The sequence below is a fragment of the Eulemur rufifrons genome, chromosome 7, assembly GCF_041146395.1.
Source record: "Eulemur rufifrons isolate Redbay chromosome 7, OSU_ERuf_1, whole genome shotgun sequence".
Taxonomy (NCBI): Eukaryota; Metazoa; Chordata; class Mammalia; order Primates; family Lemuridae; genus Eulemur; species Eulemur rufifrons.
The window spans coordinates 6,244,554-6,270,172 of record NC_090989.1 but is presented as its reverse complement, the minus strand read 5'-3'; the positions used below and the strand labels follow the sequence as shown (position 1 = coordinate 6,270,172).

Here is a 25,619-nt window from a genome sequence, read left to right as displayed (position 1 = left end):
AAAAAAAAAAAAAAAAAAAAAAAACACCTAAATAAGAACAAAATGGGCATTATATCAAGTTTCCAAAAGGATTTAAGGAAAAAAAAAAAAGGTTTCAAAAGAAAATATCCTTGAATAAATGAAATTTTTGCCATATACTTTTAATTCAAGCTTGGTATTTTTACTTTTAAGGTCCTTAGAAGACATGTGAAGAGCCATATTACATGAGCATTCTCCAAACTATGGTGTAAGGTTGTTTACTATGAAATGAGAGAAAATAACAATAACCTGAAAAGGATGTCACTTTGAAAATGTAAATCTCAGAAATAAAAAATATGTATTCGTATGATGTTGTAACCAATCTCCAGGAATATATCACTATCCATATAGAGGTATAGAGAAATATCAGAAATAATCCTCGAATATTAAACAATTATTCTGAGGTTTTAAATTTTTAGATAATCTGTTTTTGTCAGTACTTTTCAGTTCTGCTTGTATTTCTTCCATCATATTTTTATTAAAACAGACTAATCTTTCAAAATAAGCCAAATAACTACATTGGTTTAATTTTTTTAAAAGGCAGGCCATTCCCCAAACACCAAAGTCATATGTGAAATTCTCAATGAAAGCACACAGTTCTTGAACTGATGCACAAATCAATTTTCATGAGTGCCATCTGTTTGATGAACACTAGTCTGTTTTGGAATTTCAACACTATCTATCACTGGCTGTGTTAAAAGAAATTCATCTTCCCTTAATTTATCATTACTGGTTTCAGCAAAAACTCATTAATGAGTTTCATGAATGATAACAGGTAAACACAGGTGGGTCAACACTTTCACTATGAACAAGAAAATCTGGCAAAATATATTTTTAACAAATCAGTTAAAAGACACTATATACCTTAAAAGGCTAGAAGAATTACAGGACCAAGTCAGGAAAAATAATAATTTTTTTAAAACCCTAGAATTTCATCCCGGAAGAGGAAGCTAAAAAATTTATCAAGTAACCAAAAAAATGACAGACTAACTCATGAGTTAGGCTAACAAAAATTAAAATTCACAGATGTCTATGTGTAGGAGAATCCCCCCAGGCTTCAGCTTTTAGCCTAAAGGGCTATAACCTAGACTTGTAGGTGAACCATAGATAGAACAGTAATCCAAGGAACTAATACTCATTCTTGGTGGATAAGGCAATGCAGGCTTGAGAGTGGCTCCAGCAGCCTGCCAGAAGCAAATATAAATCTTCTCTGGAGACGAAATGCCATCCTATGTGCTTCAATTCTTTTAAAACATTTAACATTCACTCAAAAAAACAAACAACAAAAAAAAATTTAAAAAATCAGAAAAATCAACAGGCAATGGTAAATGGTTCACAGGGAAGCATGACATTGAAAAAAATGAAACTACCAGACCTCCGTTTTCAAAATAACTATAGCTAATTTTTAAGTAATTATTAATAAAAAAAACAAGAACTTTAGCAGAAAACTGAAAACTTCCTTCCTCCCCCGCCAAAAAAAAGCGAAGAAACTTCAGAACGAAAAAATGTAGTAACTAAAATTAAGAACTCAGTAGCACTGTTAGGCAATAGGCAACTTCTCTCAAGTTTTCAAACTACTCCCTCTTAACAACTGTACAACCTTAAGTCTACCTATTTTAAGTCCAAAACAGAAGACCTTAAGCAAAAATATTCTACTTCAGATGAAAGTTACTAATATTTTTGTAAATCAGAAAGAAAATTCTAAATTTCAATTTAATTTCTAATTTAATAAGAAAACAGAATTTAGGTTACCTTTTGTGAGAGCTGGAGAGTTTTCCTTTTTCTTCCTATTATATAAAGATTTCTTTCCTCTTCACCTTTCTCTAATCGGAAGTCTTCCAGCTTCCTACAAATTTAAATACCCATTTAAATTAGTTACTGAACTGATGGATAACTAAAGGATATAAGGAATAAAAATTAATCATGATTCTAGGAATCGTAAGTTTACTCTTAAAAATCAATACACAAAATTCCTAAAGATAAAGCAAAATGTTAAAAATTAAATATAAAAAATTCACATATTTATATGAATATAAATAATCTCAGAGGCAACTAGGAGGTCCTCATATTTGACAAAAATCATTCATTCATTTGTATTCTGATTGGCCCTATTAGGACCAATTTGAATAGGATCTCTCATATTAGCTTCTCAAAACATCCCCATGTTTTCCAAGAAAATTCTTTTCTCTAAAGAAAAAATAAGAACAGAATCCACCTTCTCTAAACTTATTCAAATTACATATTTTATAATTTATAGAAAACAAGAATGACAATGTTACTAGTTTTTCTAATCACCTCTATTTCACACACATGTTACAACAACAGAAAGATAATGTTACTGTACTCAATTTCAAAATAAGGGACCTGGCACCATGAAGAAGGTACTAAAGATCATTTTTCTTCTCCATGGAAAAGACTGAATGCCTCTTCTCTCCAATTCGATTATTAAAAACACATGGCTTTGTTTTTGTTTACTTTAACATACCAAAGGAAAAATTTCTAAGACTGACATTTTGGCCACACACCAAGATATAACTGGACATTCGACTAAGTATAAAAGCAAATGCTATAAGGATAAAAACTGATTTCTAAGGAAACCACTTTTTTTCCTCAAGGTACACCTGGTAGCTATGAGCATTATGTAGCTCATAGCTCTGCACAGTAAGGTTATTTATCTTCACATTTTTTTGTATTACCTAAATTTTTCACAATGGACACATAATATTTTTATAGTCAGAAAACAAATTTTTAAATTCTCTTGATCCATATCAAATGACACCTTAATACACAGTTATGCAAAATTCAGCCTTGTTTCCACTATAGGGACTATTGCCAAGGGCACTGATCACATTTCAATCAGTATCTCCTTTATAAAATCTGATGTGAGCTTTATTTTGGAATACAATGCTAGAAAGAATTAGGCTCTTTGTGAAAATTATATTATGGCAGAGAGCTGACTCATAAAATCCATTCTCCTTTTCATCCTTATAAACAGACTCTCAATTTTTATCTAGGTTCTTTACTGTCCCAAATATAAACTGTGTTACCTAGTCTCATTAGCTTAGTATGGCCAAACAACAACATTCTGGTCAATGGGTTATAAGCAGAAACTCCATGCCACTGCTTAAAAGAAGTTCCCATGACTAGAAATGTCCTTTTTGCCATCTATCTGTCCATCCTAAATCTCAACCTACATCATAAATACAGATACATGATGGCTAGAGCTTCAGTAGCTATCCTGGACTATGGGGTGACCTTTAGGTTAGAATCCAACCAAACTCCAACACGGAGATAAAAAAAAACACAGGAGCCTAAGTTACTGATTAACTGTTGAACCACGAGTCCAGCCTTGAACTATCTATTTCCAGTCTTCCTATAGATAAGAAAATAAATCCTTGTGTGCTTAAGAAATTATTCTTCAGGTATTTCTCTCCTGATACTCATTTGCTTCTCTTGGTTTTGACAGTGAAAGTTTCCCAAAATGATACTTTGAGTTCTAATGACCATGAAAGCTCAGACACAAATTTAAGGCTTACTTATAGCATGCTATATACACAATAGTGATTTTCTCTTTTTTCTTCATCGCAATTCCAGATTTTGCTTTTCATAACTTTATTGTGTACTTATAAAACTTTCTCAAATTCACTGTACAATATATAAGTACTATCCAATACATTAATTGACCAATCACTGAAACTCTTCTGGCTAAACACATAAATTTACAAAATTATCTTCAAGATATTAGTTGTTCTGAGACAAACTTGACAGAATACTAAACCATTTTGGGTATCCCTGAAAAAGTATCTGCTGCTTCCATTTCAATGTTAATACAAAATCAGTACATTACAACTCAGTAGAAAAGATCCTACTGCCCAGACTGTAATTATGAAATATCATTTCTCACTAAAAAATAATAGGGCTAATTCCAAGTCTAGGTAAAAACATTTACAAGATGAACTATATAACATCTTAGCATGCCTGACAGTAAGGATGCTATGAGGACTACTACAGTCATTTGGAAAAGACTGAGGAGCTTTTGGCCAGAGAAAACACAATTTTAACATCAGTAAGGAGTATCTTATCAAACCAAGTCCTATGGATTGGAAAAAAAAAAAAAATATCAGAAATAAGTTGAATCCCAGCAACATGATTTATACAATGAAAAACAAATTGGTCATATCTGAAGAATAAAACAACACTGGTTTCGAAAACTTAATGAATTAATGAATCTAGGCATTAAGCATCAATGGCTGCTAACATCATAAAAATCAAAACTAGATATTATGAGTGCCTTCTGAGAGAATTATACCACTTACAAAAGCCTTGCAAAAAACTGAAAACATTTATGATATTTGAAACAACTGGAAATTTAAAACATGGACTAAGGCTGGGCGCCATGTAATCCCAGCACTTTGGGAAGCCTACACGGTAGAATCATTTGAGGTCAGGAATTCAAGACCAGTCTGAGAAATGCAGCAAGACCCCATTTGTACAAAAAAAATTTAAAAATTAGCCAGGTGTGGTGGTGCATGCCTGTTGTACCAGCTACTCAGGGGGCTAAGGCAGGAGGATCACATGATCCCAGGAGTTTGAGGTTACAGTGAGCTACAATGACTCCGTTGCACTGTAGCTCAGGCAACACAGCAAGACCCTATCTAAAAAAAATTAAAAAATAAAAATGAACATGGGCTGGATATTTGGTTATACTGAGAGAACAGTTTATTTTAAGGTATGGTAATGGCACTGTAGTTATATTTTAAAGCAATTCTTGGCCGGGCGCGGTGGCTCACGCCTGTAATCCTAGCACTCTGGGAGGCCGAGGTGGGCGGATCGTTTGAGCTCAGGAGTTCGAGACCAGCCTGAGCAAGAGCGAGACCCCATCTCTACTAAAAATAGAAAGAAATTATATGGACAGCTAAAAATATATATAGAAAAAATTAGCCGGGCATGGTGGTGCATGCCTGTAGTCCCAGCTACTCGGGAGGCTGAGACAGGAGGATCCCTTGAGCTCAGGAGTTTGAGGTTGCTGTGAGCTAGGCTGACGCCACGGCACTCACTCTAGCCTGGGCAACAGAGTGAGACTCTGTCTCAAAAAAAAAAAAAATAAAAAAAAATAAATAATAAGCAATTCTTTATCTTTTAAAAATACATACTAAAATACTAATGTACGAAATATTATTATGCCTGCAATTTCCTTCAGAAAAATACTGAAAGGAGAAAAATGGGTATTTGTATAGATGAAACAAGACTGGTTCTGAAAAAATTTACCAAAGTAAAAAAGAGAATAATTTTGAAAATTTCCCTACCACAATTAGATTCCCACACATTGCTAAAATATATTTATGCGATTCTGTTACACAATTAATGGAGTAAAGGATGTATAAGTAACCATATGAATACATTTTCAGAGACAGAAATAACAATATAAATAGATATCCTAAAACAAACCTAAATATGCCTAGCGGTACCTCTGGTACAACCACTCTTCGTTTCCAAGCCTGCAGGTCACGTTCTGTAGCAATCTGACTACGTGGGGCATTCTGATGCATCTGGCGAACACCTTCAACTTGTCCACTACGACGCAGACCAATATTTGGAGGGGACTGGATGTCTAAGCTAAGTCTTCTAAAACCTAGGAAAAAATTATCAAGAAATAATTCTAAAACAATCTCAAACTAATAAAATACATTAGCACATAATAAGCATGCATTGCTCCTACTAAGATACATACCAAAAATAAACAAAAGAAGGATCTACTCAACAAACTTTGACAGAAAAACCTTAACGTGACTAATATCAAAATGCAGAACACTGAACAAATATTAACTACTAAATCTCAATTTCAATTTCTAGACTTTCTGAAATTGTAAAATGTATAAGCATTTTTCCATTATATGTGCATTCCTGAAAACCTTGCCTTCTTCGAAACTGCATACTTAAAAAATGTCTTTTGAAAAAAATCAGCAGTGAAGACAGAGTCCTCAGACTGAAGTGGCTTTACAACAAAAACTTTTACAACATTAATTGTGAGGCCGGGTGCAACAGCTCACACCTCTAATCCTAGCACTCTGGGAGCTTGAGGCCATGAGACCAGCCTGAGCAAGACCATCTCCCCATCCAGCAAAAAAAATAGAAAAAAATTAGCTGGGCATGGTGATGTGAGCCTCTAGTCCCAGCTGCTCTGGAGGCTGAGGGAGGAGGAGGATCACTTGAGCCCAAGAGTTTAAGGTTGTGGTGAGCTGGGATGACGCCACTGCTCTCCAGGCTGGGTGACACAGTGAAAGACTGTCAAAAAAAAAAAAAAAAAACCGGATAATCTGAGCCATCAGGCAGGCAGCTGCCAAAGTGGATATTAAAAATTCACACAAATGAAATACTGGGAGGAAATGCTGACAGCTCTTAAACCAGAGCTGAGTGAATGGCTTAAGAGGCAATGCAGGCAACATCGAAGCTCTGAGCCTGGAGGACAGGTAACCTCCCATGAGCTGGTAGCCACTGGGGAAGAAACCCCAGGCAAAATGTTCATTTTCTTAAAATATAATATGAAAGAGCTCCTGCTACTAATGCAACAAAAAAAACTGAGGGCTATACCCTTTCCTGTGGGAGGCTACGTAATTCCACTCCAGTTATGCCAGCTCTTCTTGCCTAGGGAAAATTCCCCGAGTAAAAACGACTTTTGCACTCTTCAATGTACTTCGTTCTGTTTACCAATCATGTGGACCAATCTTCATTACAGAACACACTATGCTTCACCAACTAAAAACAGCATTAAATGCCCCTGTTATTAATGCAAACATTTATATGAAAATACTGTATACTGATGTCGAAGAAACATTTTTTGAATTGAGAAATAAACATAAATTCTAAATTTAACTGCCCAAGTCATGGTGTTATTCTCCAAGGTGAAGAAAACATGTACAAGGTTATTAATCACAACACCATTTATAATAGCAAAGTATAAGAAATAACCTAAATGCCCATAAACAAATTACAGTGGTTGGTTACTCTACGCAGTGGAGTACTATAAAACTATAAAAAGGATCAAAAGTAACACTGTGAATTGATTCCTAAAATATGTTAAGGGAAAGCAGCAAGGTGCAGAAGAATGCAGCTTGTGTCTCTTGCTAGGAGGCACTGAGGACACAACATTAACTATTCAGTACTCCTGCCTAACATGTTTAACCTGAATCCAATTATAAGGAAATAATCAGCCAAATCCATATTAAGGTAAATCCATCCTGTGAAACAAGAGGCCTGAACCCTTCCAAAGTAACAGTGCTAGGAGGTAACTTTCTCGATTAAAAGAGACATAATAATTAAATACAATGAACAGGGCTTGATTAAATCCTAAATTTAAAAAACAGCCATGAAGAAGGACAATACTGGGACAACTGTAGAAATGCTACTAAGAGCTCTAAATTAGATAGCATTATTGTATCAACATAAAGTTTGTTTAGTGCCATCATTGTATGATGGTTATGAAAGATGGTGTCCCTCCTACTTGAAAGATACAGGAGCAAACATTAAGGTAAAAATTGTCATAAATCTTCAACTTACTCTCAAATGCTTCAGAAAAAAACATACAGGAACATGCACCCACACACATACAAAGAGACAAAGCGAAAGTATCAAAATAATGAATCTAGTCAAAGAATGTGTGAGTGTTCACTGTATTATTCTTCCAACTTTCCTACAGGAATAATTATTTTCAACAGAAACACTGGAAAAACTAAATTCTTATACTGTAAGTTTAAGAGGAAAAAACCCTCATAAAGCTATTAGGTTTTACAGTCCTAGGCAATAAACTAGGATTAGTCAATAGACTAGCATAACTTCACTAAGAATTTTTTAAATTCATCTGTGAAGTAGTTAACTTTGAAGGCCCAAGGGAAAGCAATCAAGTAACTCAATTTTACAAGTAAAAGATTTTCATGACCAATAATAAGAAATATCTGTGTATCATTCCATAAAGTTCAGACAAAAGTAACCTTAGAAACATGAAAATTACAATCTCTGTGTTTTAGCAATGTAACTTGAAAAAACTTCCCTCGACAGACACCCAGAAATGCATTGTATGTTATAACAAATACTCTTTTAAATGAATAAGGAAATTTGTAAATCACCTTAGGCTAGAAACAAAAAGGAAGCTGAATAAGAAAATCATGAGCTGAACCTGCAGCAGCCTGACAAAGTTGCCCAAATCAGTAACACAGGGCTTGAGTTTTAATGTCCACACAGAAAGCTCTTAGACCTGTCAAGCACACAGCAAATAAACAGCCCACCATCCTCACCTAAAAAAAAAAAACCCCAAATAACTTGCTGTGGTACACCCTAAACGAAATTCTAATCCACCTATTAGCAAAAGATGACTAGACGACTGTTTTAGCTCAGCTTGAATTCAGGTAAGAGGTGGAAACCTTTCCTAGGAATTCACAAACATGGGCCTGTACTTCATATTGATTGAGGGGCTTAAAATTAGATTACCCATGTGGTCCAAAAACTACAAAAATGGTTAAGTTACAGAAAGAATTGGTCCTTGCAGGACCCACGTATCATAATATTGTCTTCCACCAAGTTTATCCTATGTGTAGTAACCACATGTCTTTGGAGTAGCCTAATTTTTATACCATTTTGTTCTTTTCAGTAAAGGCAATTTGTCAGATATTTAATTCATTGTTCTATAAAGCTTCTTATATAAATAAAAATATTTTACTCTAAAAAGGACCCAGGTTGGTAATATCCAACAAACTATCTGGAAAGATAAGTTCTCAACTTTGGCTGCCCATGATTCCCACTGATAATTTCCTCCTGAAGATGAGGTTATAATCCAAAGTAACACAGTGATACATAACAGTAGACATGACAACACAGGATTAGGTTTCCCAAAGAACTTCAAATAAGAAATGTGATAAACACTGTAAAATAAATAGAAGGAAAAAAGAAACAGGAACAAAATACAGCCAAAAAATATACATTCAACCTTATTAGTGATAAAGAAACATTTCAAATCCAAACTGCATTACCATTTGACACCTATTTGAATGGTAGAAATCTAAAACCACCAAATACTGAAGAAGTGAATCAACAGTATTCCTTATGTACTGCTACTGGGAGTAGAAATTGTATAACTACTGTGGACAATAGTTTGGCATAATCTTACAAAGCTGAAAGCTCACATGACTATATTTAGCATTTCCACTCCTAGATTAATATTTAAGAGAAATTCTTTCAAATGTATACGAGACACATAAGACTGTTAATACCATTTCTGTTCATGATTAACAAAACCTCAAAATTACCCAAATGCCCACTGAATGAATAAAATTAGATACATTCACACAATGAAATACACACCAGTCAAAATGAATCTGATACAACAGTGAAACAATCTTAGAAATATAGTATGTAAAAAAGTCCCAAATGAATACATACAACCCAATATCCTTTTAATAAAGTTAAAAAAAATGTTTTTTAATAATGCATTTGGAAACATCAAAATTGTATCACTAAAAAGGCAAATAAAGGACCTACATAAGAGCCAGGATAATTGTTACCTTGGGAGAGGGAAATCAAGGAAGACCACATAAATATAAATGTAGGTTATTACAATGATTTAAAACAAATAAAAGACGACTGTGTGTGACCCAGTAAGAGAATGTCATAAACAAAGGGTTGATTGACACTTCTGTGTACCAGTTCAAAATAATTCAGTATATAAAAGAAAGAAGTAAAACTTAAAAGCATTAGGCACTTATTTTTAAAAAAAGGACAGACAGGGCAGACAGGGACCTGAAAAAACCATCCAGAGAACAATACTGAGTGATAAAAGAGCAAGGAAGTAAGTAGGCAAATATATTTTAATAGTTTCCTTCTCCAGATAAAGGCACACATTCCCTGGCCATACATTAATTTGTTCAAAGTAGACTTCCGTAAATTAAATTATTTTCCCATTAGTTGCCATTAGAAAACAAGAATTAACAGTCAACATAGCCAGCCTGAGCAACAGCGCGACCCCGTCTCTACTAAAAATAGAAAAAATCAGCTGGGCGTGGTGGCATACACCTGTAGTGCCAGCTACTTGGGAGACTGAGGCAGGAGGATCGCTTGAGCCCAGGAGTCTGAGGTTACTATGAGCCTGGCTGATGCCACCACACTCTAGCAGGGGTGACAGAGCAAGACTCTGTCTCAAAAAACAAAAAAAAGAGTCAACATAGAAGAAAAGGCAAATTTTCCCACAACCAAGTAGAAACATTTGGTCAAAATGATTTTTTAACATATAGATATAGATGTTTAAATTGGCTGGGTGCGGTGGCTCACACCTGTAATCCTAGCACTTGGGAAACTGAGGCGGGCGGATCGTTTGAGCTCAGGAGTTCGAGATCAGCCTGAGCAAGAGCCAGACCCCATCTCAAAAAAATAAAAAAATAAAATAAATAAATTGGTAGCTAACTGCCCTAGGCAGGTTTGAGACGGCAGGGATTGCCTTTGTGGCAAGGAATGTCTTTGTGGCACTGTTGGGATTTTATGGCATTGTCTCTAATCTTCAACAGACATTTACCTTTCCCAGGGTTAGTTCTCATTTACATAACAATCACCAGTTTTCTCTAAATTATTCCCACTACCTATTTCTCAATTGCTCTATCAAGGTCTCACCACTGAAAATGCGGTTCAAGCCTTTTGATTTAGTAAGAAAAATTCCATTCTACCCAGTTCAGTTCTTCAAAAATTCAACAACGAAGCAAAGCAAAGCTAGAAGTAAAGTTTTCCTTTAAAAAAAACTATTTGCTACTGTTTAACACAATTTTGTAAATACTCTATTTTTAGAGCAAAAAAGGTTTCAGCAGCCTTTGATAGCACTTGAAAATCAAATGCCCATTTGTTACTACATCATCATTATACCTAATATAGCTACCTTCATATTACCTAAATTGTAAAAATATGTTGCTTACTTGAGTTTTTCACACTGTATGTACCTGACAAAGACTTCATTTACTCTTGAATTTCAATGCAGCTATCTTAAAGTAAAATATTTCTTATACTTTATTACCTCTTCGGGGTGTTTCTTCTCCATTTGGAAGTCCACTTGGAATAGTATCCTGATCTGCTCCCATTCTCTGATCTTGCTGTTGCTGCAACTGTCTTATCATTCCATCAAGAATACTAGACTCTGGGCTTCGTTCACCATTATCATTGGTTTGTAGGCTTATAATTTGTTCAATTACCTCTCCATCACCTACAAATTCAATAAATAAATATATAATCATTATATGAGCTGAAAACAAAAAAAGCTTTCATTAGACTACAATTAAAACACATTAAAAATCGGCAGAATTCCCATTTTCAAAAAATAACCAATTACAAAGATACCCTAGGCCATGCACGTTGGCTCACACCTATAATCCTAGCACTGGGAGGCCGAGGACAGAGGATCGCTTAAGGTCAGGAGTTTGAGACCAGCCTGAGCAAGAATGAGACTTTGTCTCTACTAAAAACAGAAAAAATTAGCCAGGTGTGAGGGCACACACCTATAGTTCCAGCTACTCAGGAGGCTGAGGCAGGAAGTTTGCTTGAGCCCAGGAGTTTGAGGTTGCTGTGAGCTAGGCTGATGCCACTAGCCCAGGCGACAGAGTGAGACTCTGTCTCAAAAAAACAAAAACAACAACAAAAAAAGATGCCCTACACCTCCATAACTAATTAAATCAGAGAAGAGATTAAAAGCAAACAAAATCCTTCCTTAATGCATGCAAATGTTTACTGCAACACAATTCACAATTGCAAAGATGTGGAATCAACCCAAGTGCCCATTAATACGTTAGTGGATTAATAAAATGTGGTACACGTATACTATGGAGTACCACTCAGCCATAAAAAAAAAAAAAAAAAAACAGTGAACTAATACCTTTTGTAACAACCAGGATGGAGCTGGAGACTATTCTTCTAAGTGAAGTATTGCAAGAATGGAAAAACAAATACCACATGTACTCACTATTAAATTGGAACTAATCAATCAATACCCATGTGCACATATGGTAGTAAAACTCAACAGAAACCAAAGGGGCAGGGGACAGGTCAATACACAACTAATGTGGACAATGCACACTACTATCTTGGTGATGGGCACACTTATAACTTTGACTCAAACTGCACAAAAGCAAATCATGTAACCAAATCGTTTATACACTAATATTCTGAAATTTAAAAAAAGAAAAAAATCCTTCCTTTACAGGACTACATACCACAAAAACCTCAACCCAGCCTCTGAAATCCCTGGAAGTGAAGCATGGAAACATTTTACTTCTATAAAATTTTATTACACTGTTTCACACTAATGCCCCTCATTTATTTATCTCAAATTCCTGACCTCAAGCACTCCTCGGGCCTCCGCCTCTCAGAGTGCTAGGATTACAGGCGTGAGCCACCTCACCCAGCCTGCCCCTCATTTATTTATACTCAATGTATTTCTCTAAAATTTTATTTCCCAGGTCTCTGACTGGAATAGAGCAACTCTGGGGGATTTCTGATGTAGAGAAAAGCAGTGACTTAATTTCTTATCTACTGTCTTAAGGAAAAAAAGAGATAAAGACCTTTTAAGCTTTCAACAAAAAGACAACTCTAGTTCTCCTGTTACCAAAAGCTGGGCACTTGTCCACGAGGCTGAATCAGAAGAACGAGGACAAGTGTCTTTCGGGGAGAAGGAAAGAGATTTATTACCTTTGCCAGAAAAGGCAGGAAAAAGACTATCATCTCAAAATCCAAATTTTTCCTGAACATAGGCAGAAATACAGAGTTTTTAAAGGGAGAATTCTCAGCTTCAGGCAGTTACTGTGGTTAATTATTCTAATTGTCCCATCTCTGCCAAAGACAAAGCCTGTGAATTCTGCCAGCCACCCACCTGGTGGGGCTGGCACCACCTGGGATAAAAACAAAAGGCCTTCTCCCTGCTCCTCCCTACCACTGGCCTGAGCCAAGGATGCAGGTTTCAGTTCTCCAAAGAGTTTTTCTTTTCCCCAGGCCAGTTCCTCTGTCACAATATGGAACACTAAAAAATAATCACTCCCAAAAAGGCAGGAAAAAAAAGGAAAATGCACTAAGAACAGAAGGGATAAAGAGAAAACAAATGGTAGATTCAAACCTTATCACACTAACAGTATTAAATGTAAATGGTCTACAAACTCCAATTAAAAGATAAGTTATCAGATTTGATATGCTGCCTACAGGAAACCTATTTTAAATATAAAGATACAGATAGGTTAGAAGAATTGAAAAGGATAAACCATGCCAACATTAACACAAAAAAGTTGGACTGGTTATATTAATATGAAATAAAATAGTCTTCAAAACAAAAAATATTTCCGGAGTTACACAGAAACATTTCATAATGATCAAATAATCAACTTATCAAGAGGACATATAATCCAAAATGTGCAGATATCTAATGAATGAGCTTTAAAATAAAGTAAAAATTGATAGAACTGAAGACATTCAACCTTCATAATATTCCCAAATTGGAAATAAGCCAAATGTCCTTTACCTGTCAGTAAATGAATAAACAAATGATGATATATCAACACATCCCATGGGGCACTACCAATCAATAAACAGGGACAAACTACTGCTACATGCAACAACATGAACAAATCTCAAAAGGACCATGCTTAGCCAAAGAAGCCAAGACACAAAAGACTACATACTGTATGATTCTATTTATATAACATTCCCTTAAAAAGCAAAATTAAAGTGGCAGAAAATAGAACAGTAGTTACAAGGGATTGGGAAAAGGGAGAGGACTGACTCCAAACAAGCCCTGGGATCTTTTGGGGGCCAGTAGAAATGTTTTATATCTTGATTATGGTGGCAGTTACATTGTTTAACATTTGTCAAAACTCATTTGAACTGTATACCTAAAATTGGTGAATTCGGTTATATATAAACTATACTTCAATGAAACTAATAAAAAATGAACTTAATATTTGAAATAGTACACATGTAGTGATTTACATTAAGCTTTAACCTTATAGTTGGTAATTTAATTGCAGTAAATTAAACCTCATCCAAACAAAATAGCACTTTTTCTTTGCTTAGTATCTGCAGAGAGAAATACTGCAACTATACTGCTATTAACACAAACAAAAAACTCTGCACTTGGCAAGGACAAAGAAAATACAAGACAAGCCTGGAACATCTTGAACCAAGAAATGAAGGAAGTGACTGAAAATTAATAAGGACTTGAGAAAGGACAGCTAAAAGAGGCTCTCAGAGTCAAATCGAAGAATAAGAGCTGCAAAATGGTAACAGTAATGAATTATAACCCACTATGTAACCACCCATGAGTCCATACTAAAACTTAATGAACCACACCAATAAATAAATGATTAGTGGACAGTCCTATGCAGTGTTATTTGGTGGAGTGCTATGAAGCTAGAAAATAACCATTTTGCAACCTTCATATTAATAACCGATTCAGGCAAAAATCAATGGATCCTAAAATTTACGGGTAAAGTTTGACAAGGAGTAGGGTCTTCACATATTTCCCCACAAATTACAAAAAGAGAAAAATAGTAACTTTATAGTGAAGAAACTTAGCAAACACCACACTAACCAAGTGTTCAAAGAAAACATTACCAATAACTGGACAAACTATAATCATAATTGCACAAACTACAGTCATAAGCATCCTGACGTGATGCTCTAGAAAGACTAAAACATCATGTATGTTGTATTCTTTCAAAAATGCATAACCTGAACCTAATCAAGAAGAAATAGACAAACCCGAATTGAGGTACTGTTTAAAATTCCTGATGTATAATCTTCAAATCTATCAGTATCGTATGTGGTCCCAAACTGAAATCAGGGGAGAAAAAAAAATCTTTAACAGACATTATTGGAATAACTGGCAAAATGTGATTACACACTACAGCTTTGATAGTAGTGCTGAGTGTTAAATGTCCTAATTTTGATAACTGTCTATGGTTACATAAGAGAATTATCATTCTTACAAAATATGTATTTAGGGGTAAATGGTGTATGAGGTCCTGAACTTAAGTCTCAAATGGTTAAAACAATATATGTAGAGAGAGAAAATGGTAACAAGTATTGCATAATACTGACGATTGGTAAATCTAACAGTATGGGAATTCTTGGTATTAATCTGAAGTTTTCAAATAAAAAACTTAAAAAAAAAAAATTACACTTACTTGTTGCCACATAGCCTAGCTGAGGAACCAAATGTTCATCTGCAGAATTTTCTCGGCCTGGTACTAATCTCTGATACTTAGTTGGATGAGGATTTCCATCTACATCTACCAAGAACGGTGGAGGCATAAGATGAGGAGCCTGCTGAGTTTGCTCATCTAAGACATAATTATTAGAATCTCTAATCAGTGGTCGATAGTCAGTATGGAAGAACATCTGGTCTGGAATCTAGAAAAGTGAAGTTCGCAGGGTAACATGTTGAGGTTTGCACATGTGAAAGAAAATAAATATTAAACAGGTTAGTTAAAATTAGAAGAAATCAAATCAGTACAGCTAAAATATTTCCAAAACATAGCTCATAACTCTATACGTTATATGCTACAAGAAAGTATTAAAAATGACCTTTTCATATGGTTTGCTGCATCCAAAACCAAATATCAGAAGGTGCCCATGAGAATCTGTACAGGCAAAATGTTGTCCATCCTGTGAAAATTTACAGTCAAATACAGCTCCATGTCCTTGCCCTTCAATCTAGGAAACCCAGAGAGAAACAAGTTAGGACCAATTCTGTGCAAGTGCTTTTGCTATATAAACTTTTTTAATGTAGATAAAATGTGACAATATAACCCTTCCGAAAAAAAATTTAAAACAAATTTTGCACTAAGCATATACATCAACTAACATTATCAGAAAATAAAGTTCATTCTAGATACTACTGGCCTATATAAAAAATCTTGAAAGATCTTCTAAGCATTACTTCTCTAAATGATCAAATGAAGGCTTATAAACCAATCCAAAGTGAAGTCTTTCTTTACTACTTACAAGTGAGTGACAGGCAATTTCATAAACTTTTGTTTTAATATATAATAAAAGGATATTAATCTAGTAGGTAAACAATTGAAGATTAACAAAGTTTGGTATTCATGAACCAAAATCAACACTTTCCTGGAATTTAAGGAGAGCTCTACTTCAACTCACTACTGAGATGACTGACCACCATGCAAAATTTGACAATGCTGCCAAGTCTCAAGGGTACACATATGTAAATGCTAGCAGTTAGAGCTACCTTACTTCAAACCATCATAGATTTCAGGAAAGATGTTCTAACTGTATCATGTTACCTTAAATAGATTACTTTTAAACTGTTTTATTCTTCCCTTTAAACACATTTAACATTATCAATTTATAGTTAAGTTAGTTACTGGGTTTACTCTGCAGTGAAAAGCTATGCATATTTGTTGTCTGGGCCTTTAACTTTCCAATAACTAAACTTTAAGATAAGTGTGTTCAGTGTTGGAAAAATCAATCATTCATTAATTACCAAAACAAATTCACATCAGTGTCTAAATGAGTAACTGCTTGAAAAGTGACACTTCACTATTGCTGTACTACACATAAATGGGTGCCAATTAGCAAACATAGAAAATATAAAGTTAATGGATATTCGGGTACTGCTAAGATATGAATATAAATTTGTATTCCCTCATAACATAAAAAGCGAAAAAATGTATATTTTTCCCCTCCAATTGATCATTAAAACATGGGAACACAGATTTATCCACATGGTCCTTCCAGGAGCCACTTCTGCTGCACCTGCACCTTTGTACCACTTTGCACCCCTGGCCTGAGGCCTCCAGTCATAGTAAAGCAGAGGCAGGTGGGGAGGGGGTAGCAAGAGCCCAAAGCTGGCAAGCCGAAGATCATACATCATACATGTGGACCTAACTGCACGGAGAGCTTTTCTAGGGATACTTGCTAAGAAGAATGTTCACCCAAGTGGGCAAACCTATCTAAGCAAAGCAAGCCAGACTTGGGTTTTTACCTGTAGTTTGAAGAGTCCTATACAATGATTCCTGACAAAATGCAACCTGCAACTGTGCCTGGAGAACAATTCAATGTCACATTAAAGTTTATTATGTATTCATGAAATACTGTTTCTGTTAGTAATTGACAACCCTGTGTAGTATGTCTAGAATTAGAGAATTAAGACTCTCTCAGCTGAGCAGAAAAGTGAGGAGAACTCAGTAAATAAGGCCAATTTTTGGTGTCTGACTGGAAATGAGATCATTATTGCCCACTTGAGACTTTTTTCAGATTATTCTTTGGCTTAGAGGCTGTTCATCTTATATTCTGCTTAAAGCCTAAATTAAGGTGGTTCTTTGTTTTGGTAAGTTAAATTCAGGATGTAATATTCTTATTGAGTTTTAAAGGCTAGTTAAGGTAATGGATGTATCCTACAAATTTGATGACCATAGAAAAATTATACAATGTCCAATTTCTTTTTCCAGTAATTTGAATACACACAGATGCAGCTTTCAGAGATCGCTACTTAAATATTTGTAGCTTCGTGATGGCTATTCGAAACATTTTAGAGTGCATTTAATCTTAATAAATAACGCATTTTAAACTGTTAAGAAACTGTCCAGAATGAATATATTAAAAATTTTAAGGTTAAAAAAAACCCCACATGTGAACAACATAGATTAGGATGGCCTTCAATTAAAGATCTAAGAACCACTCATCTATAGGCTGCTACTATACTGCCTCAAAAATTAATTACACTTAGAATTAGAACTCAATATAAATTGTGAAGAGTAATTTCACAAAACCTATCTCACATATAAAGCCTTAATAATGTTAAAACTATTTTAACAATAATTCCTTCAGAATTTAACCTAAGGAAATAATCACGTACAAGGATATCTAAAGTGTTATTGCCATGCATATTTTACAAATCACTTAAATAATCAATAATAGGAAATTACATAAGTTACTTTCTTCTGAGACAGGCTGAATTTATACTCAAAAATATATTTGTAAATTCTTTTAAAATATTTCAGTATTTCAAAAAAGGATTTTACATAAAATAAAGATCACAAAACTATTTGCAAGGATGCCAACTAATAAATATGAAAAGAATGACTCAATTAGAAAATTTTCAATGGATGCGAGTATTTGTGGATAAAAAGTTAATGAGAAACAAGATATTTATAGTCTAGAAAGACCTACTGAAAAGAATTAATATTTTAAAAGGGGGAAAATAATTACAGTGGAGAAATCTAGCAGAAGCCACCTTAACCAAATATTTAAAATTATCACTACCAAGTGGGGCAAATAAATATCATGTACCTCACAATATGATGGAGGACACAAATCATTTGTTTTACTACACCAAAAAAATGTGGAACAGAATCTATCATCGAGAAATATCAGACAAACCGGGGGTGGTGGCTTACACCTGTAATCCCAGCACTTTGGGAGGCCAAAGCTGGAGGACCGCTTGAGGCCAGGAGTTTGAGACCAGCCTGAGCAACACAGCAAGACCTATCTCTACAAAAATTAAAAAAAAAATTAGCTGGGTGTGGTGGCGAGCACCCGTGGTCCCAGCTACTTGGTAGACTGAGGCACGAGGATAGCCTGAGCCCAGGAGTTTTGAGATTACAGTGAGTAGTTACAATGACCTAGGACTGCATCACAGCAGTCCAGAGCCTGGGCAACAGAGCAAAATCCCATTTTGTTAAAAAAAAAAAAAAAGGAAATATCTGACAAAACAGAGGAACATTCTGTGACATTATTTGCCTATCCTCACCAAAAGTTGATGGGCGGCTGGACACAGTGGCTCGCACCTGTAATCCTAGCATTCTGGAAGGCTGAGGAGGGAGGACTGCTTGAGCTCAGGATTTCGAGACTAGCCTGAGCAAGAGAGAGACCCTGTCTCTATTAAAAATAGAAAAATTAGCCAGGCACCATGGTGCATCCCTGTGCCTATAGTCCCAACTACTCAGGAGGCAAAGACAGGAGGATGGCTTGAGCCCAGGAAGTTTGAGGTTGCAGTGAGCTATCCTGATGCCACTACACGCTATCCGGGGCAACAGAGCAAGACTATGTCTCAAAAACAAAAAGAAAAAAAAGTTGATGGACAACAAAGAAAAAAATGCCCGAGTATAGCTGTTGACAATTAAAGAAAACTAGAGATACATAACCACTTAATGCAATGAATTAGCTTCAACTGGATCCTGGTCCAACGAGCAAAATATACCTATAAAGACATTATTGGGACAATTCACAAAATTTAAATATAGATCTAGAATAGACAGCATTATTTTATTAATGTTAAATTTGTTGATTAATAATTGTAATTGTGGTAAAAGAAATTCTAAAAATGTACAATAGGATCCTAACTTGGTTCTAGAATATATATGTGCCAAAAGAAAAATGGCTGGAAAAACCCAATGATGTTTAATCTTTACATCAACCACCCAGAGATGTTTACTGAATAATATTCCATTACTGAATATTGTTTTACTAGTAATTATTTTTTATATTTCTATTTTCAAATTTCAACAAATTCAAATAGTGACAAAATTGTTTATATAATTACCATAATTTTGACAATTTAAGTACACAGCATACCAAAAGCTGAACAGCTAACTTTTGAAAAATTTTCCCTCATATAAATCAACTGTACAAAAATTTCATTTATGTATGTACACACAGTTATTAGGTATTTACTGGGCTTTGAGTATCCCGATTTATAGAAATACAAACTGCCAAAACATGCAGATCAGTATCTGGCTAAACCTTATAATCCAAATACTCTAATGCAAGCATGCATAAAGAGATACCTCACATCACTTACCATATTAAAATAATGTTTCATTTTAGTGCCTTTTGTAATATCCCATATAAATATGCTGCCATCATGTCCTGCAGATAACATAATTCTGGAATCAAAGGGATGTGTCTCCAAAACAAATACTTCATCAGCATGTCCCTTTATTCAACAAAGTCATAACATTAAGGAGGGTTTACAAGTTACAAGTTGAAAATTTAAAAACACATACTATTATAGCATATAAGGGCTTTTGAAAATCTATTAATGATAATAATTTAAACATTATTATACATAAAAATGTCCAGTCATTCAATGATTTAAATGAAAAAAACTTATTCAAGATATTAATTTTATAGCTTCAAAAATAAGATTGTAGTACAAAAAATCTCATTTGTCATATTGTATAGAAACTACCTACCAACAAGTTATGAAGAAGTTGTCCAGTATAAGAATTCCACACTTTGAGGACATGATCGTTCACGGCTGTGACAACAATGCTATCATTCTGATTCCAAGCTATCATTGTTACTTTGGGTTTCATAAATCTTTCCTCTTCTGAAGATAAGTCCCTAACAAAAGAAACAGGATGTGTACGTAAACTCATTTGGATGGTAGGCTATACAATGTATATAATATCTGATTACAGATACAAAAATAACTAAAGAAATCCAATTCACGTGCCTATTTTGTCAACCCTTTGGAGGGTTCACCACATCTGACCCACAACAGATTATCTAGAAACACACTAGGGAAAAACATAAAGGGGAGAGGATAATTTAGAAGTAGTTCAGAGACTGAATAAGGGCAAATTTTAGGACACCACTGTTGCTTATGAAAGCAAAGGTTTTTCTTCCTACCACTTTTCTATTATTCCCTTCTCCTGACCCCAGTCCTATTGCTATCACTTACTTTCAACCGTTTCTTTCCAGAGAATGAAAAAAATTTTAGGAAAACAAAAAACATAATTCACCTTCATATCCCTAATGTTTAGAAAAATACCCGACACATTCAAATTGTTGAACTATAAATGAGACTGTACTCATCTCTTTACATAACTTCCCTACACACTATTCCCATGGGCCCCTTGGCATGAATGGTCTTGGATACACATGTCTGCAATGTTTTGCATGCTTTATAAAACTGATATGAAAAGTTTCTCTGTAAACTAGTCAATAGTAAACAGAGGGTAGAGAAAGGCTTAATTGGTTCTGAAATCACAGAACACATTTAAAGAAATTATAAGCATCTAATAACATTTTAATTAACAGAAAACAGCTATATGGAATAAGTGCTATATAACAGCTACCTATGGAACATAAAAGTAATTCTAATAAGATCGGTTGGAGATGGAGCAGGGGAGAGAATATTAAGAGGTAAAATGGAATAAAGACTAAGACTCCACTCTTCACTTTAAACTAAAAGGCTTTCCCAATTAATAACTCTGAATCTACTAACAGACATGTTGCACTTCATCAAGTTTATTAGCCTAAATTAGGACACTAAAACAAACATATCTATCAATTCTTACACATAGAAGATTCTGCTCGTCAAGATTCAAAGTTAACTTTTTTTTTTTTTTTGAGACAGGGTCTCTCACTCTGTTACCCGGGCTAGAGTGCGGTGCTGCGATTATAGCTTCCTTCAACCTCAAACTCCTGGGCTCAAGTGAGCCTCTTGCTTCAGTTTCCCAAGTAGCTGGGACTACAGTGTGCAACAACATATTCAGCAATTTTTTTGTATTTTTGCAGAGACGGGGTTTCGCTATTTTGCTCAGGCTGGTCTCGAACTCTGGCCTCAAGCAAGCCTCCTGCCTCAGCCTCCCAAAGTGCTAGCATGCTAGGATTACACCATGCTCGGCTGAAAACAGTAAAATTTTAAATGAGAAAAGATTATTACCATCACGAACAAAATTATAGAAAAAGTTCCCTCTATGAATGGAGTATGATAACTAAGCAGTTTTTTCAGTCTCATTTTTAAAATTCTTTGTTCATTCTGACATTTCTTCCTATTTAGCCAAATAACTCTTCATAGGTGAATATGATTTCAAATTATCTTCACACCCATTCTCCTTATTTCAACTAATCAAGGACTGACAATATTCATTTTCACACTGAGATGTAACATGTTTATGTAATGGTAAAGTTTTTTAAATTTGTTTATGAACAAGGATTATCAACTTTCCAGTATGTATTTCTTCTCATTCTCTACCACAGATAATTTTACAAAAATATTAAGATCAAATTTATTTTGAAAACTACATAAGAATTCTTTGAGCTACAGCAAAGAATATAAGTCAATTTCTATTATTGAAAACAAAGCAGACATGACTCTCAAAAGACAAAATGTGAAACAACATTTCTCAGAAAAATTCATGTGAAAAAAGTATAAAGTTAAACTTTGGAAATAAACTCTAAAGTAAAATTTATGACTTTAGGTTTCTATTACTTACAGTGTAACTAAATTATTAACAGTATTTGTAAATAGGCAAAAGAACACTGAACTGTCTACTCTATGCGAAACAGTGTTCTAGACACTTTCATCCGATAATTTTAAATTCAAGTGGTTTCATTTCTCAGATAATGAAACAAATTAAGAAATATTAAATGATGTTCTCAAAACTATATAGCTATGAACATGTAAGTGGTATCTGAGCCAAAGTCTGACTCCAAAATACGTATTCTTTCTACTATCTATACTGCCTCCCAGTATACACAAACCAAAAAAGCAACATACTTCAAATTTGCAATATTTATCTAGGAACGTGCTACTTACCTCAAAGCAGCTCAAAACACGCTTCAAACTTGGGTGGGGTGGGCACTGAGAAACATGCCTCAAACCCATTTTACAAGCCAAAATTTTAGCATGCAAAACTCTCATTAGAGCTCAATTTTCTTTTGAAATCTTAACAATAAAGTGTGTTTCCTTACTTTATTCTCTGGTCTTTGCTCCAAAGTACCTTTTAAAAATTTCAAAACTCTTATCTATAGAAAAGTAAAATTTCCACACTTGACATATCTGAGTTAATTTTGTAATTTTTTTAATTATAGGTTTTAAATGCAACTCCTAAGAAAGTCAATGCTTTGAGCAACAATATTAATAGAACAAGTACATGTTTTTCTCTGCTATATAATTATATTAAATAAGGATAAATTCTTTTGGATATACGGGATTTAACTACCTGTTTATCAATTATGCAGTAGGTAGCTATTCACTTAGACCACAGCACTTCATAACAGGAATATAATTCCCTCAACAAAATAACCAACGAGAGAGAGAAAGGCAAACACAGAAACCAAGCATCTATGATGCATGTATAACAATCTCGACTTACCCTGAGATTCTGGTAGCCATATCCAACAAAATGCTTCTCCATTCTAACTGCTCAAATCTCCAAATCCGTGCTGTTCCATCTCTGCTACCACTTAGGAACCTTTAAACATTCAGAAAAAGTTAACTTGTCATTGAAGTCTACAATTAAAATCACATGCAAAATAATTTTTAATGTGGCTGTTCTGAAGACAGGTGAATCTACAGGTGTAAATTCTAAAGACAAGTAGGTATTTAGGGCATATGTGGATGGAAAAAATCTGGTTTGCTATGATTTGCCTGGCCCTATGAAATAAAACACACTTGAAACTCAATCAATAGCTTTTCAAACAAACTGAATTTTGAGAAGACATTGTAAAAGAAGTCTCTGGAGAAGGGGAAAAACAGGAAAAATTTTTAATGTCTGGGAAAATTAATAAAAGTTCCATTTATACAACTTAATTCTTAACTCAAATTAATTTATAATCTATTAACAAATTAAGGTGTCAAAAACTACAGTTTAGGAAAAGTACCTGATACAATGGGGACAAGAAATAGAGATATAATTTAAGTAATAATTTGTTGCAGTATACATCACAGTACTTTATCATGTTTTTAAACTACTCAAACATAAGAAACTTCATCTCAATTTTTTTTAGTAAATCAGACATCTGGCCAAAGAAAAACTACTTTTGGTCATAGAAACCCACAGAAACTACAATTCTAAAAATTTACATTTCATGTATTTCCCCCCTACCCCAGAGACTTTTCATTCAATTAATATATTTACTACTAAGTACCTGAAATATACAAATAGTGACTATAGCTAATAATAATGTGTTATATTATTTTTAAATAATATAAAGAGTTGATTTTAAATGTTCTCACCACAAAAAAATAAGTATGTGAGGTGATAGGTATGTATTTAGTTTGATTTATTCATTCCACTATGTAAACATATAACAAAACACCATTGTAACCCATGAATACATATAATTATTGTCAACTAAAAGTGAAATTAAATATAAAGGGAAAATAATATATACAAAGTGATATATTAGCCCTGCTAATATGTAGCATTTTTATTTGCCTAAAAACACACAAACATACACTTACCGATCACCATTGTTACAAAATTGGATGCTATCTACTTTATCCTAAAGGCAGGAAAAAAACAAGTACAAAAATTATCACCTTTACAAATTTACATGGTTTATAAATTTAAAACAAAAACAGTTTTAGTGCTAGAAGCACATTTGCTTTAACAAGCAAGATTTGCACTTGGGTTGCTTAGCTCTGTCAATCAACATGTTTTGTAGTTTTAATTGCAAAGACTCTCAACTATGAACCTAGCAAGACTACTGGGATACAGCTCTCGATTCAAAGATAGGCGATATCCAGTAGGAAAAAAAAAAAAAGCTTGTTTCTAAAATTAAAGCTGTATTTACATCTATTTAAATTGCCTTGTGTGCAAATGAAATGTGTGTAAAGTGATCAAAATATAAAGACTTTAAAGCAGCTGAAAACAGGCCTTTTCATTTGATGATTATTTCTGTACAAAAAAAATATTTTAAATGATTCGAATCTATGTTTATCAAATAACTTCCAGATACGCACTAGCTTCCCTAAAACTCTCTACAGAAGAAAAGATGACCTGACCCCTGACAAGACTATTGCAGAATACTGACCGTTATCTATCTTACTACACATTAATAAAACAGCATTCTTATTTCATAAGCTTGGTCAGGGTAAATAGGCCCACCTGAAACTAACCCACCAACATCAACCGTCATAATCAAGATTTTAGACTTAAAGCTATTAAAAAAATAACCACTACAAAATATTAGCACTCTCAAGGTATCATTCTGAGTTTTCAATGAGATTCCTCCCCTTTAAATGCAATTCCTCCTATGCTTAAGTTAAAATTAGAATTAATTTAACAAAAACTATATTGTACCTTTTCATTTTATAAATGTACAAAAATCTCTTAATTTTAACTGTTGAATTCAGCAAAAATTTAAAAGGACATCACAACCAACAACTTAGAAATGCAACTATGATTTAGAATGTTTAAATCTAATAAAACCGCATCAAAAAATTTTTTAAAATTCATCTGTTTAACAGAAAAATGAAAAATAAAATTAGAACCAATAACAATTCCCCTTAGCAATAGGTAAAGTATTAATAAACAATCTACAAATTTTAAAATGTGGATGCTTACAGTGTGGCTTTCAAGTTCTGCGATTTTTTCAGGTGCTTCAAAACCCAAAAAGTACATTCTGATTACATGATCAGTACTACCTGTGGCTAAAAACATACCACCTGAAATAAAAATGTTAAGGTTTAAACATCCAGTTTACAACATACATATGAACAAATCAAATTTCTATATTAAAATATAGAAAAAGCAAGATCCCTTACTCCAAAACTAAGTTTATCTCAAAAGATCAATTTTCTAACTTACTATATATAAAGAGCTTATAAAACT

The 25,619-nt window shown here is 34.1% G+C and overlaps 1 protein-coding gene across 1 annotated transcript in view; it reads right to left on the bottom strand.

Annotated features, from left to right (window-relative positions):
• BRWD1 (bromodomain and WD repeat domain containing 1) overlaps nt 1-25,619 on the bottom strand; it is a 109,689-nt gene that overhangs the window by 60,163 nt on the left and 23,907 nt on the right. The window contains exons 11-20 of the mRNA XM_069474947.1: nt 25,353-25,453; nt 24,248-24,288; nt 23,157-23,255; nt 20,244-20,394; nt 19,850-19,984; nt 15,613-15,741; nt 15,213-15,438; nt 11,066-11,251; nt 5,467-5,650; nt 1,771-1,864 (exon numbers count right to left, since the gene is read on the bottom strand). Of these exons, the coding sequence (XP_069331048.1) occupies nt 1,771-1,864; nt 5,467-5,650; nt 11,066-11,251; nt 15,213-15,438; nt 15,613-15,741; nt 19,850-19,984; nt 20,244-20,394; nt 23,157-23,255; nt 24,248-24,288; nt 25,353-25,453 (1,346 nt within the window). The remainder of the gene's footprint in view (nt 1-1,770; nt 1,865-5,466; nt 5,651-11,065; nt 11,252-15,212; nt 15,439-15,612; nt 15,742-19,849; nt 19,985-20,243; nt 20,395-23,156; nt 23,256-24,247; nt 24,289-25,352; nt 25,454-25,619) is intronic.